Source organism: Mytilus trossulus, chromosome 14 (genome assembly GCF_036588685.1).
Source record: "Mytilus trossulus isolate FHL-02 chromosome 14, PNRI_Mtr1.1.1.hap1, whole genome shotgun sequence".
Taxonomy (NCBI): Eukaryota; Metazoa; Mollusca; class Bivalvia; order Mytilida; family Mytilidae; genus Mytilus; species Mytilus trossulus.
In genome coordinates this window covers 76471207-76488811 of record NC_086386.1, presented here as the reverse complement: position 1 = coordinate 76488811, position 17605 = coordinate 76471207, and the positions used below count along the sequence as shown (strand labels likewise).

Sequence of the window (17605 nt, the reverse complement as noted above, 5' to 3'; positions counted from 1 at the left end):
TGATACAGACATGACAGAAATTTTGAAACTTGCCTTTATTGCAATGATGATTTTACACAATGATTATGTAATTTTTATGCAAAATATTGAAATTTTTGGAAATAATTCCCCACTATTTACAATAAATGACTTATTTTTTGTTTAAATCATGTTAATTGTGCATCTTTTTTCTATTTTTTTCTTTGATTGGCCAAATTTTATTCTCATGTGAATTGTTTGGGGAAATTATTGACACTCAACATGCTCAAGTAATCAAATTACACATTTAAATGATTGGTCATATTTTTTTTAACATAATTTGATTTGTTATAAAATACATTGTAGGCTGTTAGTACAACATTGTGCAATGTATTCTTGATTGAATTGTTTCATAGACATGATCATGATGATAGGGTATGGGTTTTTCACATTGTTGAAGGATGTATGGTTGCCTATAATTGGTTATATCTGTTTCAATCATTTATAACTAAAGTGGATAATTGTCTCATTGTGAATTGGCACTCATACCACATCTTCCTACATGTCCTATATTTAATAAAGAGTTGGGCTAAACCCATCTATTTATAGACACAAAATTTGTAGATTTCTGAACCTGTCTGAAACAAGAAGAGGAGGTGGGTGTTAATTAATGACAATTCATGTATACATGTGTTAATTCTGTCAAAAATAGCTTTGAGACATGTACAACATGCATGACATATTAGACATGTTAAAAACTAAAAAAACCAAAACAATATACATATTTCAAAAATGAGAAAATCAGTGGAGGCAGAGAAGGTAAGCTGAGTCAATAGAGTAACGCTAAAAAAAAATCTGATTGGACAAGCTGGATATCAACATGATCAATGAGCATGAGTGCTGATGAGCAATAAATGAAGGTGTTACAATTAATACCCCAAAATTTATATTTATTTTAAATCTACCTTATGGAAAGCATATTATGTACGATAAGTAATTATAGTTCAGTGGATAATACCAGATGGAGACATCACAGAATAGACATATACAAAGCTGTGTTCAGGTAATCTTAGTCATCGGCATATCCATGATATCATGCATATTACAGTCAGGGGTACTACTTGTACAAGTGTATTTTATTTACTTGAAGAAGTAAAAAAAAATATACACATATAAGTAAATTTGTAGGATACTTATACAAGTGAATTTTATTTACTTGTATAGGTAAGAAAAATATTGGCTTAGTTATGTCCCTTAGTCATTCAGATTTTTTTTACTTGTATAAGTAAAAAAATCATCCTTTCTTCTTTTCTTGAATTCTTAAGATTTCTTTGCTCTAATAGAATTTTAAATTGTGTACCCTTTGCAGATGTCTTTACTAATCATTTAAGTGTAATTTCATGGACAATGAAAGTCCCATTTGTCTGTTATCTTCTAAACACAGCTCATTTACAAGCCCCAAAGGAGCAATTTTTGAATGCCTTGCGCAAATATACAAGATCTTTGCTCAATCAGTTTCTTTGATGAATTAATGAGATGAAACATTGAACTTTGATGAAAAAATTTGAGCAAACCTGGGAAAAATCATTAAAGGCATGATTTTGCATCTAAAAACTTGAGGATTTTTGTGGGATTGTAAGAAAAATTTACTTATACAATTGAATTTTTCAGAAAATTAAGGGGAGAGTATTCAAACATTATTTATTTACTTATATGTGTATATTTTTTTTCACTTCTTCAAGTAAATAAAATACACTTGTACAAGTAGTACCCCTGACTGTATTACAAATATATATATAACATTGTATAATATTGTCATGATTGTGGGTTCCAATTTTTAGTGGCTTGACTGATATTTAAAAAAGGATCTTTGATACATAGAAAAAATACACTTTTTATACTTTGAGGACTGAGCGAATCAGGTGAGTTTGTGAGTTGGTATGTTTTATTTTGTTATTATATTTATTATGTTTAGGGAAGGTTAACTTTCTGGTAATAAGACCTTTCACGGCCTGGCTGGGGAATTGGATAGGCAAAGGCTCACATTAATCTGTACCTATACAGGCTCAAAAAGCTTCCTTTAAACGCCATAACTCAGGGTGGTAATCCTTATAAAGGATGCTTATAGCAGACAAGAAGAAGAAGACTCATTAGGGTGATATCTAATTTCTTGGTTTTGGCAAAGTTTGCATACATTCAACATGTTCAACACATAATTTTTCGTACGGGTATGGATAGTAAACCCCATATTGACAGAAACAAGTGCCTGTGGCCTTTCTCCCAAAAAATTATGGACAGGTAAAATAAATTTATTTAAATCAATATCTCATGAATACAGTTAGTGATGCAAGCTAAACCGTTTGTTTCAATTATTCTTTGAATAAAATAGCTTCAAATAAACAAGTTATATGTAATATAAACTTTAAACCACTTACAAAGTTATTTTTTCGAACCGGAAACAAGAATCACTCTGCAACGCAGGCGCAAATTGCTAATTTTCCCGAGATTCATCTAACGGCCGCCATAACAGCTGAGAGAAGTTGTTTATCGGCTCGAACAAAGATCTACTACAAAGCAAGGATGATTTGGAACTATTTATGATTATATATTTCAATTAGCTTAAACTAAGTCTCCCAGAAATGTACTGTCTACTTAGAAATCAAAATGATGATAAAACAATCGCAAGCTGAAAAATAAACAAAACGGTGTCACAACAAAACCACTGTCACTGACACTTTGTTATCCTGTTTCCTCAACAAGTTAAATAAAAAAAATACGCTTCATTTATTTATTTTGTTAGAATATGGGATCAAGAGGCGTACCTGTGGATAAGGTAACTTTTGTTAAAGATATAGTAGGTTAGCTATGCATGCAATAAAATGTGTCCTTTTCTTAGCTGAACAGTGAACTTATGGACACTGCAAATGAGTTAAATTAAATCAAGATTGTTGATTCTATAGAAAATCAACATTAGTGTATTGTGATAAACGACTATAACTCAATACTTTGCGTTGTGTTGCTTTTATGCTCAAAATCTATATTGAAGGCGCCCATACAAAGATACAAAGTAACATCATAGACATAAGATGTTAATACGGGAAACAATAATGTTAACGTTTGCATTATATTCTCAACATACTGGGGGGCCGCAAAAGTATATCTTTGTAAAAAAGTCAAATATTTCTTTAACTGTTCACATATGAAACGAAAAAATATGATGACAATTACTGTCTCTTGAAATCACTACATATGATAAAATTAAAAATAATCAGTCTCTATAATAATTTTAAATAAAATTGGACATCCATAGGCGGTGTTCTTCTGGTATCAACTTCATTTGTCTCATCTGCTGTATTTGGTAGCTCCTCTTCGTTCATCTCTAGTGGATAAAGTTTGACCATCGTTTCCAACAAATAATTCTTCGATACTTCCTTTTTCCACCGAGTTCATGTTTTTCTTCCATAAACTTGCACAGTATCTCCGACACGGGTGTTGATTTTATTGTCCCTGCTCTTTTTATGAAACTCTCTAATGTTATCAGTTCTCTGTTTTGTAATAACATTTATTGGTAAGGTCTTGTGATCATGTTTCCATGGTAACTTCAGTACGGATCTATTTTCATGAAATTCTACTGATGTTTCTAGGTACATATTTTCATCATCACATTGTGTGTCGACTTCTCCTAGTGACTCTTCCGGTTTTTGATTTGTCAAGATGTTGAATAATCCTACGGCTCCAGATCCCAATTTACAATTCACACCCGGTAATGTCGGACCAGACAACAGGTAGCCTAGTTTAGACTTAACAGCTGTCGGGCCTATTCCTCTAATAACGGTATCCTCTATAAAATCCCAGTAAAAATCAGCTCCTATCAGTAAAGATATACTAAAATTGTTGTCGTACGTGATCGGGTGTGTTAATCTTAATCCTTCTAGATGTTTGAAATCTCGTGTTTTATTTGCACTATAATTTGTGATCGGACTTGCTATAGTAGGAACTACTTAAACTTCAATTGGTATTTTCTCCCCTTCTATTGGCTTAACCTATATAATAGCTTTTGGTAAGTGTTGAACTTTAGTGCTTGTATTTCCAAATGTAGAAAGATTAATCACTTCGGTACCTTCTGTCTTAATATCTAGTTTTGAAGCTAATTCCTCGGTCACAAAAGAACGCTGTGCTCCTTCATCGAATAATATATATATTCAGGTTCCTTCCTTGATGTTCACTCCAAATGGGTGCTACAGCAATTTCCAAAATAATACGCTTGAAAGGGATTGTATCGTGGATGAATGGAAACTTGTGGCAGTGGCAACACTTTCATTGTTGACTACAGTGTGTACTGACGTTTCATATTTATTTACACATGTTACAAATGTACATTTGACAGTTTATCGAAGTACGATCTATCGGTATGTTGGGTACATAAACTAGTACATGTATGGTGCTTCTTGATACAGAGTCGGCAACGAATTTGAGATCTACATTCATTTGCGCGGTGCGTTCCCAAGCAATTAAAGCATAATCTATTGTGTTTGATTATTGTTATCAGGTGTTCATAATCTGGAACTTTAAAGCATTTTGCGGGTTCGTGCGTATCGTTGCAATAAATACATGGTTTCTGACGAATATTTGTGCTTTGGCGGTATTCTAATCTATCTTGTGTTCGCGGGTTATCTCTCCTTTCAGTGCTGGTCAAAAATGACACTGTAGACAGTAAATTTTCATTAACTACATCGATTCGTTTTCCTGCCTCCAAATGTGTCAATTCATAGCACTGAGTAAAACTGGATTACCAAAGGATTAAACACAAAACCATTGATTAAAAGTGTGCCAATAGGCAGGCTCTAGGTGCAAAAGTGAAAGGGGGGGGGGAACATGTTTTGGGGTGACAATCTTGACTGTAAAAAGAATTGGTGAACTTGTCCTATTTGCCAAACAAACAATTAGAAATGACTGAATTTTGGACTCGACAGGCACTCTAAGTTTTCTAGGGGTTTTCTTGGTAATAATATACATTTATATGTACATGTAATTAAAGCCAAATCATTCCTTCTACAGCACCACTTCAGCTTATAATTAAGTCAAGTAATTTAAATGCAATATTTGTATTTTCATTTTCAGATAAACCTTAGACTTATACTGGTTAGTGGCAAGACAAAAGAATTTTTGTTTTTACCGAATGATTCAGCGGCAGATATAACCGATCATGTTTATACAAACTGGCCAACAGGTATGTACATATTTATAGAATTTTATGTGTATACTATCATACCTGTAATGAAGTGAATGTATACAATTTTAAGTATAACATGTATAATGGTAATGGCTGCGAAGGTCCTAGCAATAAATGAAATGCAGAATCATGCTAGAGGGCACCACCTTATAACAGATGAAAATGTAATTCATTATTAAAATCACATCCAATTTTATGTTAATATTTAACACTCTTACATGTTTTATCTGCTAAATGATTGGAGTTTCCCCCTACATAAAATCTCAAATCCACACCTAAATTAAATTTAAAATGTAACAATGTACAGTACAAGCAAACATGACAGCTGTCTTTCGATGATGAACGTTTTTAATGTCAGACCTTGACTGGCTATGCAGCCCTTTCAGTTAGTAACCGTTCCTCCTTTTATAACAGATTTCTTAAGCTTTTATTCATTGATTTACACAAAAATTAACAAGAAATACTACCAAGAACACATAGGATGAACAGTCTTAAATATCTATTCGGGGTGTTCAGATATTTATTTTAAAATTGTGTGTGTTCGTGTCCTGATTTATGACCCTGTCATATATGCATATAGTTATAATTCTGTTGTTTTGTACTGTATCAAGATATTGCTAAGTTAAACACACAGAAAGACATTGCTAGTTGAAACACTCAAATGACATAGAAAGACATTGTCAGATTAAACACACATGATATAGAAAGAAATTGTCAGATTAAACACACACATGCCACAGAAAGACATTGCCAGCTGAAACACACACATGACATAGAAAGACATTGCCAGTTGAAAAAAACACATGACATAGAAATTAATTGCCAGCTGAAAAACACACATGACGCAGGAAAACATTACCAGATGAAACACTCACATGACACAAACACACAGAGATATTCATGTACATTACTGCCAATTGAAACACGCACACATAATTCTAGGTTGACACACAGAAAGATATTACCCTCAGTGCAGCTGTCAATTTTTCATGCAATATGTTTTCCATTTGTCTGACAAACATATGCTTGACAATACATTTAACATTAAAAAAAGGAACACGCCTATCTTGCCAGTTCCTTACAGCAAAAAAAATTGGTAGAAGTGTGTGGAAACATTGAATTTTGTAATTGTGTCCAAGATGAAACACAAATATTGCTAGGTGAACATGGTGAAACACACATATATATTTATCTTATAGCCAGGTGAAACACACAAACATTTTACCTTGCGAAACACACATATATTTACCTTATAGCCAGGTGAAATGTACACAAACATTTTACCTTGCAAAACACACATATATTAACCTTATATCCAGGTGAAACACATAAACATTTTACCTTGTGTAACACACATATATTTACCTTATACATTTGTAGCCAGGTGAAACACATAAACATTTTACCTTGCGAAACACACATGTATCATTTTGTATATGTCCGTTCGTCCTGCCTCAGGTTAAAGTTTTTGGTCAAGGTAGTTTTTGATGCAGTTGAAGTCCAATCAACTTGAAACTTAGAAGTTAGAACACATGCTCCTTATGATATGATCTCTCTAATTTTAGTGCCAAATTAAAGTGTTTACCCCAATTTCATGGTCCACTGAACACAGAAAATGATAGTGTGAGTGGGGCATCCGTGTACTTTGGACACATTTTTGTGGATTATAAGCCCAGTTTTCAGGTTGGTCCAAATTGGGGTCCAAAATAAAACTTTGTTTGATTTCAATAAAAATTGTATATATGGGATTCTTTGATATATGCTTAATCTAACCATGGTATTTAGATTTTTGATGTTTGTGCTGGGTTATCAAATTGGTCCACATTGAGGTCTAAAGGATCCAAAATTGAACTCTATTTGATTTCATCAAAAATTGAACTTTTGGGGTTCTTTGATATGCTGAATCTAACCATGTATTCAGGGGGCGAATTTAAGCTTTTTTGTGTACTGGCCCGCCGTACCAGTGGACTGAAAACTCTACTGGTTCAGCTCCAAATCTACTGGTCCTGTAAAAATGACATTAATTTGACATGTGCTGTTCTGATTGCTCATGAGCAAGTACAGAATCCAATCTGAAATTTGACGATCCTGTTGCGAAAATACATTTCCTATCTAGGTTTGTCACTGCAAATTTTTCACATATTGTACAGTTCATTAAATTCCGATCTACTATATAATGCAACCATTCATGATCTTTTTCCCATGAATCTTTGGTATTTGCGTTTCCTTTTGTCACTTTCGTATACTTTATTTTGATCTTCCTTTTGATTTTCAGTTATCATAACTTTTTTGTCTGGCGGTTTTACTCCTTCCAAAAATTTCCACTTTTTATTCTGTGAGTGTTGCATTTTAACGTTGAGTCGTTTGTGTTTTCTCTTATTTTTGAGATATTGAGATAAGACATGGCACGGTACTTGTCTATCCCAAATTCATGTATTTGGTTTTGATGTTATATTTGTTATTCTCGTGGTGTTTTGTCTGTTGCTTAATCCATTTCTGTGTGTGTTGCGTTTCGGTGTTGTGCCGTTGTTCTCCTCTTATATTTAATGTGTTTCCCTCGGTTTTAGCTTGTTACCCCGATTTTGTGTTTTGTCCATGAATTTATGAGTTTTGAACAGCGGTATACTACTGTTGCCTTTATTTATATTGTTGTGAAGGACGCTCACCCGAGATATTAATTAATTTGATCAATTGTAATACCCCCCAGTACCGTGTGATTGTTTTCACAGGTAAATTGTTTTGTTAACAAACGGGGATTGCAATGCAATCAGTGATTTTTATCGACCAATTCCTACTTGTCCGTCGGACCACAAGCTAACAAAATCGACTGGTCCGACCTAAATTTTACTAGTCCAGGACTAATTTCGACCCCTGTGTATTTAGATTTTGGATGTTGGACCATATTAGGTAATTTTTATGTTAAATTAAAAATTTTAAGGTTTTAAGTTTAAGTTCTTAGACCACATTCATTATGTGTCAGAAACCTATGTTGTGTCAACTATTTAATCACAATCCCAATTCAGAGCTGTATCAAGCTTAAATGTTCTGTCCATACTTCATGTACATGATGTACTTGCCCCAACTGTTCAGGATTTGATCTCTGCGGTCTTATAAAGCTGTGCCCTGCGGAGCATCTCAGGTTCCTTTATACCATCATACCATGAATATCTTGAAAACTATAGAAGACAGATGAAAACTCTGAATATGAAAATAAACAGCAAAACAAGATTAACCAATTAGTCAAATGGCCAAAATCCTCAGTCAACTCAATTAACCTTCTTTTTATGAGTTTTTGTTGTTTAACATGATTAATGTAGATTTTTACCCTTTTTTTGTGTTTTTGCCAATGTCTGGAAATGAACATGTTAATGTCTGTGTCATTTTGGTCTTATGTGGATAAATGTGGTTGTCTCATTGGCAATCATACCACATCTTCTTTTTTATATGTACAAATACTGGTGAGCAACACATGGTTAATATAGCCTTTAGTTGGAAATACAAAAGTCAATGAACATGATGAACTTCCATTCTTTACTCTGATTCTTTATCATGTTTATATACCATGTATACATCATATATATATATTTAAGACCTTAGATCTTAACATGATTTAAAATGAAGCCAATAGATGTTAAGGAAGACCTTGAAATTCAAATGTCCATGATCTTCATTTTTAAGAGCAAAGTTGACCCCTTGTAGCATGTGTAGTGTATGTAATCCAACGTCATTTAATCATAATTATCTATAACTGTTAATAACCCTATATATGCTGAGAAGACTTGAATGTACACTTAAACAATTGAATTGATTGTAAATGTGTAATACAAATAACCAATGAAATTATAAATATTTTATAATGTTTATTAAGGGGGTAACTTATACCAACTTCATTAACGACAGATTAAACAAATAATGCAGTAATTTCCTTATTCAAGGAAATTGATTACATTATATTTCTTTTACCATATTAAGTAATTTGTATTGATTAACCTGATGGTCAAAACGATATTGATTATACATGTTATATATTCATGATATTGTAAACTGTATTTTGATACCTATATAAATATATACATGTATATAATATTTAGACGTATTCATTAAGTATCTAAACTCTAAAGAAGAAATAGCAGTGTTGTGAAAGCTACAATTTACCATGTTTACTGTCTCACATAGTCTAGAAGTGGGTGTGGTTTATTACAACCTTGACTGTCTTTGTTATAATGGTTATATAAATTTCATGTTTAAAGGGATTATGTGTGATAAATTAATTGAAAAATACCAAACAATCCTCATTTCCAGTTCCATCTTTAAGAATATATTATAATAATGTGAAATTGTGATTTTTTTTAATGATACCCTTAAACATGCTTCAGCTTTTATGGATCAAGAAAATGTTGCATTTTCAAGGACTTTTGATTTTGTGTATTTTTCCAAATTTTGCAAATTTAAATATACATATATCACTTTATTTTTGTATTATTAGATTTTGTAAAAATCATAGAATTTGTTTTCACTCCACGCCTTCACACAGAAAAGAACCCAACTGTATTTATCCTAAACATTTGTTCTTATGAGAAAACATGAAAAAAGCTCGTCTCAATTGACACAATATTAAGCTCGTCTCAATTGACACAATATTTTTTTCGAATTATACGCTGTCAGATAAAAACCATAGAATATCCATGAAAGTATTGATTATTAGTCCCAACAGTATCATGTTTTCATAAGATCATGTATTTTTATGTATATATTTACTTTGTGTAATCATTGTTAATGATAAAGTATTGAAGTTTAGTATACAATTTAATAGCAGTATATCAACCAGATCAGGTGAAATGATCTTAGGTTTCCTTTTGTTGCCTGTAGTATTGTATTGATTTTTGATTTGTAATAGTATATGTGGAATAAATATACAATGATACAACAAAATCCTGAAAAAGGTGAAATAAGCTGGAAAGAACTAAACATTCATCCACTGGTTTTTCTTGAACATAATTAAGATATTTAGCTCAGCCTCTATTTAAATGAAATTGTCAGAAGACAAGGGACACTGGCAAAATGATCAAGGGGGTCATTTAAGCATATAGCTATCAACTCATGAAAATAAAGATTTCAGGTTTTCATTAATTCATTATGAAATATGTCAACTGCTCTTAATGTTCTAGGTAAAAGGTTATGGTAACACTATTAAGTTAAGAAATAATTCCTTCATGTCATGCTCTATGCTAGTTTTAAGATGGGTAGGCATTATATTTGTATATCTTTTACACTTCAGCATTAGCGAGGTGAAAAATGTGGTCAAATATAATGCTTACCCATGTTAAAAACATTTTCTTTACATGCAGACTATGTTACAGCATGTGTATAACATATAAGAATGTATTGGTCGGTCCTGGTAACTGATATTTAGTTAAACTAATGTTATTTCTATTTATAGATTGGTCAGAAGAACAGCTACCTAGTAGTAACATACTGAGGTTGATATACCAAGGAAGATTTCTCCACGGGAATGTTACACTTGGTGGTATGTAACTCACAATATTGACTATAGTATTAAGGGGAAGTGATATGATAGCCAAAGCGACAACTATTTATAAAAGTTCAAATGCAGTGCATGGATGTGAGCAATTGTAATGACAACCATATGCCTTCTAATGATGAAGCTCTTCTGAAAAGAAACATAATAAAAAGATTTCAAGTCATGCTTACAAGCATGGTTTGAAAATCGATAGTAATACCTTTTCATTTAGTTATCAATAACTTTATCATGTTTTTCTACTGTATATATATTATTTTGATGTTTTATTTCAGCTTTACAGTTACCGGTTGGTAAAACAACAGTAATGCATCTAGTGGCAAGGGAAAATTTACCAGAGCCAAATAATCAAGGTATGGTAATATCAGTGTTCCAGCTAGGCCCTTTTCAGAGGCCGCGGCGCCCGCCCTTTTCCGAGTGGCGCCTTGTGCCCTTTTTTACAGTTTCCAGGGCGCCCTGCCTTTTTTGAAGATCGATTGTATATTAATTTGTTCGTATTGATATGATACGCTAATACTAAATTTTACCTTAGGGAAAAGTTTATGACTTTGTTTACGACCCCAAGCTAATCAAAGGTTACAACTGGTGTCATAATCTGTTGTTATAGGTAATCCGCTTATCGGATGGGTCATTAATGATCATCAACATTAATTCATTCAAATAGAATCGGTCAGTTGGCAATTATCTTTAAAAAAAATGTGCATACAACAACTTGGGCACAATTTGCGATGTTTACCGTAGTTTAATGGAGGAAACGTAATGACAGAAAGTTGAAAACCATAATAAACTCGTTGAAGACATTGTTTTACTTGTTTTCCGTGAAATAAATAGAAAATTCAGACGTATTTGTCATTGACTGCCTTCATTTTTGATACGAAAATAACAAAATCGGCCGCCATATTGTGATCCTATTTACATCATATTTACGTACTGTTTATAATCCCCCAAAGAAGGAGCACACCCGAATAAAGAAAGATAACTCAATCTGATTTTTTTCCTAGCATTGAGTAACCCATTTACATATTCTAAAATATGTCTACATACTTCTTGCTTAATAAGAATATATGTTTAGGTATTTATTTTCAGTTATGGGAAAAGTTAAAGAGGGTCTTAGTAGCAGTGTTGGTAGGGTGCCTTGGTCATCTTTTGTATTCTTTATTTTTTATACAATTTTTCACTGTTGCTATATATATCCTAAAATTGTGCATTTACTGAGCACACCTGTTTTGTGCTGTATTGCCATTAAGCACAGCAGGGGGAGAAAGGTGACACTTGTAAAATGTGGCAGATCATAGAAACAGAATGAAACAGGTCACCTTTCAAAACATACTGCATATAAAGGTCAACTGTGCCAAGCAATGATAAAAAAAAACTTGTGTGACAAGCTGCTTGACAAGTTTTTCAGCCTAAAAAGTAGAAAGATAGAGTTCTATATGGGCTAAAGATTTTGTTCTTGTATAATCTGTGATTCAACGAATAAACACAATGTTTGATTAATATCTTTTATTAAAATATGCCCTTTTCATATTATCATATCGCGCGTTAAATGCCCTTTTTCAGGATTGGCACCCTGCCCTTTTGAAATCCTAGCTGGAACACTGAATAAGTTTATTATAATCCATTCTTATTTCTTCAAGAAAGCTAAAATTAACATTAATATCTTAAACTTTTGTTTATTTTGAGTATTTTTTTTAAGAAATAACGTGGAAAGGCCTATTTACCCTCAATCGTGCTTTGTAAACGTACACAGATTTTACTCATCCGTCACTGGTCTATGTTTAACCATTGTCTAGTTAACATCTAGTATTAGGAAAAAGTTCTTTTAAAAACAAAAGTAAAGTTTTTGACAAAGTTATTTTGCACAAATAAAGAGTCTAAGGCAGATATACTTGCGCTGATGTTGCACACTTAGAATGGTGCACTGTCAATCTAAGAGTTTAAGTCAAAACTTCTAATTAATATTAAAGTAATGCTTAATATTTATAGATTATCGTTGATCATCTCAACGAGATTGATTTTCTCGCTTGAGCTGGTACAGTGAAATGGAGAAAAGCAATCGAGTTGAGATGACCAATGATAATCTGTTTATCGCTATTTTACCTATGACGACGTTGTCAATTTCATGTCAATTTCGTTAGCAAGCCAAATGGCCTCCTTAGTTTCTAGCGATAATTTTTCCATCTCAAGCGAGAAGCATGATATGAAAATTATCACAAAAAAAGATCAAAGGAAAAATGCACAAAATAGGGGTAATGTTCTTTATCAATCATTGGGATGGCCAACTGATTGCCATAATTGCGTTTTGTTATTTAGTCTTTAGGGATCAAAATCAGGACCAGGCATAAAATGTTGAACTGGCTCAAAATTTTTTGGAAGCCCTGCTCCCAGGTCTCATACACATTATAACATTGATGACCCAGGATCATTGATTATGTTATCCTTTAGGGACGACATCAAAAAATCAATGAAGGATAAAAAACTTTATTCAAATAGTTTGGGGGTGGGGGGTAAAAATTGCTGCAAGTTTGGGTTAATTGACATCAATTTTATATATATCCTTATTGGTCAATCAATGTTTCCCAAATTAAGTTAAGAGGGGGGTAGGGGGTCAGTGAAAAAACTATATGAATTCAGTTTTTTATCCTACATTGAACTTTTGATGTCGTCCCTTATCTGAAGGAGGTGTCATTTTAATTTTTATGGACAGTTCTAATGAGATTAATAAATACCCAATTACAAATCATAGACCAGATAATCAAGACAAAAGGAGAAAAATAATGATGATGAGTTCAGAAAATTGAGAAAATATCTAGAAACATTAAAAAAAAAACAATAAAGAATTCTTCACAAAGCAACTTGCTAATTTTTCCTGGATCTCCAGTAACAAAACTTTATTTATGTTAATTCCGTTTCTACCTTTATTTATAAATATAAAAAAAACATCAGTTCTCAATGCAAGATACAAAGCCGTTTTAAGAATCATACCCGCTTACAATGAAATAATTCCAATATCATGAATATTTATTTGGAAATTTTGGGCAAGTGCACACATCAAATTTTTCCACATCCTTGTTAGATGTGAGAGTGTTATATATGAATTTAAACAATTAGAATGGTGCTGAATAACTCAGATAAGCCTTATATGTGTTATTTAGCACTATTTAAAAGCAGTACAAAAATGACAAATATCTTACATTTTAAAGCAGCGAAAAGAAGAAATATTTGACTTCCTCTTTTATATGTAGTGCATTATTATGATCAATTCCCATATTTCTATTTCAGGTCAGTTGAAGAAAGATAAAAGTGGAGAGAGTGGTTGCGGTACATGTTGTGTAATACTATGACATCATTATAGAACACAATCGGCAACTCTCACTAGTCTGTGATATTTAGTACCAAAGGGGAGGTAACTCTCCAAGCAGATCTGTAAATCATTATTATATCAAATTTTTACTGCCAAACAAACTGAAGATGACTACTGTTCTGCACAGTTTGGCATTTTTGTTCACATCATATTATAATATAGAATTGCACAATATCATCATCATCATGGGATAGGAATTGATTTTTATCATGGGATCGGAAATGATTAAATCATGGGATCTGAAATGATTTATATTTAACAACAAGCAGGGAACAGATCCTTCATGCAGCAGGAATGCAGTCACATAATTCATTATTTGAAAGAGAAAATTTGAATATATTAGTTTCATATGAAATTTTTCATGACATTTTTTATTTATTATCATTCTAAAACAACAAAATGTGCAATTGATAATATTTCACAATTAATTGAATTCAAATTACAAAATGAAAAAGGGGTGATCTTTACACTTCAGGAAATCAACGTGTTGATAGATAACAGAACTTTTAAACCCGTCTGCAAAATAAAGCATCTCATTAACACAGTAACAAAATTCGACCTCATCTGCTGGTATTTGGATATAAGTTATGGAATCTAGTTGCTATTTTTTTAAACAACAATTTTCAAAGATTGTCAGTGAAACTATTCATTACTTAGAAAAAAAACCTGAAAAAGCTATATCACTTAGAGTATTTCCAGTAAGATATCCTCATAAAATGATAAAATGCTGAAAGGGAGGTAATCCACTACCTCAGAACAAAGTGCTGTAAGGATGTTTTATTTAATGACTGGTTGTTTGCTCAATGATTACTTTTGACTCCATAAATATTTCTAGATAGTATAAAAAATTATTGTGAGAATTAATAGGAAAACAGTTTGGGTTTTGTTAATGGCTCTAATTCGAATTTTCGTTAATTATGTCAAAAACAGTTATCTTTAAATACTTGCAATATGTTTTTTTTTTATAGATTTAAATAAGGATTTTCAAGATTCTTAAAAAAATTATTTAGTTGACATCGACTTATGATTAATTTTAGATAAATGAGTGCTTAACCCCCAAAAAAATGGGATTATCTTTTAACATGTTTAAGTTTGTATGATAAACATGATAAATACACATAATGACATTTCTTCTTTGTTATGATGGAAATTTGGTTTTGATTTTGTGCATTTCGTCTTATTATAAGTATTGATGCAAACTGTGCATTTTCAGATTTACGAAATATGCTAGTCATTTCTTTGTAAATCGCTCAGTTATTTTTAATTATCTTTAAGATTTTTAAATCGTACAGGAAGTACACACAATTTTTTTGTTATCTGTCATGTTATTTGTTGACTTGTAAATATTTATATAATATATGTAAATTTATTCATTTTTGCGTTAATTGTGCTACATAATGTGTTGACTCATTCTTGTTATTGTGTGACTTTGTTAAAATGAAAGAAAGAATTATGCATAATTTAATGTTCAGAATGGTATAAATATTGTTTTTATTGAGATGAAGATTAGTTATGTGGTCAGCTGAGGGCTTTTTCAGACTTAAATGCATGGGGGTTGATGGGGCATGGGTGACGCTTTAAAAGACCCTGATCAGCCTAAAAATAAAAATTATCAATTGATTTGAAATTTTTACAAATTAAAACCCTAAAATTTATCCACAAAAACACATATTGTGTAGTATCAAATCATCTCACATTTTTTTTATGAAATTGCTTATTTTTCTTTAGTACAATGTAGTAGTTTGTTTTGTAAGTGGTGGTAATTATTCTCCATTCTTTAAACAGATAAAGTTAGTTAAAGTTTTCATGATATTTTTAAATAGGTTTCATGGTTAAATATTTTTTTACATTTCCATGAAGATATTTTATCCATTATTATTCCCTGAAGTTATTCTTATACTGTAAATTCTGAAATTATTGTGATAATTTTATTTATAAGAAAATGAGACGGAATCAGGTTTGCAGTAATTAAATCTTGCATTCATAATTTCAGTAGTGGTTTTCTATAATTTATTATTGTTCTCATATTAACATTCACATTTTTGCCAATGGACAACAAATTGCAATATTTAAATAAATGTATGCATCAGTTTCTGAATTTACGGTATTTAAACCAAATAATCATTTCTAGTGCCTGTAGTTACAGGGTTCAAGGACTCTTTCCCAGAATTTTTTATTTTTGATGGTTTGTACTGCTACCATGCTTTTAGTATAGGCAACATTGTACCTATTGAATTTAATTTAAATTTAACTAAACTTAATTTTGTGTGAATTAATCTCACTGAAAGACATAACCGCTGACGTAAAATAAGATTTTGAACTTGTGATGAGTGTATTAATGTATGATGAAGTAAATTGTATGTGTGCCTTTTATGTGTAGTGTGTGAAATATAATTTTCATGGTGTAGAATCATTAAGTATAGTGTAATTAGAACATACACTGTCTTAGTGTTAAGTCTCAGGAGCACAGTTACATATATGTACCTGTAAGCATGCCGAGGGAAAAATAATAAAATTAGAAATATAAATTATGGATTTAAACTTAGCAGAAAAGTATACCATCTAAGAATTAAAAAAACCCACTTTACTTGAATCTTTATAAATGTCAAATATTTGATAAAGGAATTCAATTAACCATCCTTTCTCTCTTAGTTTCTCTAGAAAAAGAAGAGCAAGGATGTCCAGTATAGAAAAAACTGTAAATTCAATAATTATTTCATGCATTTATTATTGCGGGTTTGTCATTTTAGACTAAAAAGGGATTTAAATTGGAGCAAATTTAAAAAAAATTCTATTTAATTCATAATTTTTATGACAAATGTGAGTTTAAATTATCCTGATTACCAGTCAGGGATATAACTCTATAGGGTTATTACAGGAAAATAACATACATTTGTTATTGTGGACTAAAAAGTCAAAGAACTGTGATAACATATGTATGTTACATGTTTCAAAGGGACAATATTCATCATAAGTTTAGTTAAAATGTATACAAGTTCTATTGATATTACTATTGTCTTTATGTATACTTAACTATTCAAAGATATAACAGTTCATAGTATTCCAATTTTGAATAGTACACCTATATGTTATTACAGAAAAAATATGCCTGTAATAACTAAAGGGTGTTATTACGGCTTCTCTATATCACTTCAAAGCATTTGCTCAGACATAAATCATGCTTAATTACAATGTATTTAAATTTATTGTAAGAAATAACCAGAGTATGTAATGAGGTTCTGCGCAAGTTTCTCAGTAATTCCCAAGTGTCTTATATAATAAGTTACATTCCTTTAATAACTAAGCCTTGTTATCAAAGCCAAGTTAATTCCTTAATAGCCTTGTCTCATTGATTAACCATGGTTAATCAAAAATGTATTAATTCAATTTAAAAATTAATTATCAAGGCTATGCATTTAGTTTCTGCGCAAAGTCTCAAGAGTTCCCTCGAGTCCACTAGAGATTAAATGATTTTACGAATAACAAACATATGTTATTACAGATTTAGAAA

The 17605-nt window shown here is 31.5% G+C and overlaps 2 protein-coding genes across 3 annotated transcripts in view; one reads left to right on the top strand and one right to left on the bottom strand.

The window, feature by feature from the left end:
• Positions 1-2493, bottom strand: part of LOC134696638 (syntaxin-binding protein 4-like) — a 48324-nt gene extending 45831 nt beyond the window's left edge. For both annotated transcript variants that reach the window (XM_063558551.1, XM_063558552.1), the window contains exon 1: positions 2394-2493. The gene's annotated coding sequence lies outside the window, so the exon portion shown is untranslated. The remainder of the gene's footprint in view (positions 1-2393) is intronic.
• On the top strand, positions 2446-16932 carry LOC134696640 (ubiquitin-like protein 3). Its single transcript, XM_063558554.1, has 5 exons — positions 2446-2791; positions 5080-5188; positions 10632-10718; positions 11006-11083; positions 14013-16932. Exons 1-5 carry the CDS (start codon positions 2762-2764, stop codon positions 14072-14074), a joined length of 366 nt encoding a protein of 121 aa, XP_063414624.1. The 5' UTR covers positions 2446-2761; the 3' UTR covers positions 14075-16932.
• Positions 16933-17605: the final 673 nt, after the last annotated feature.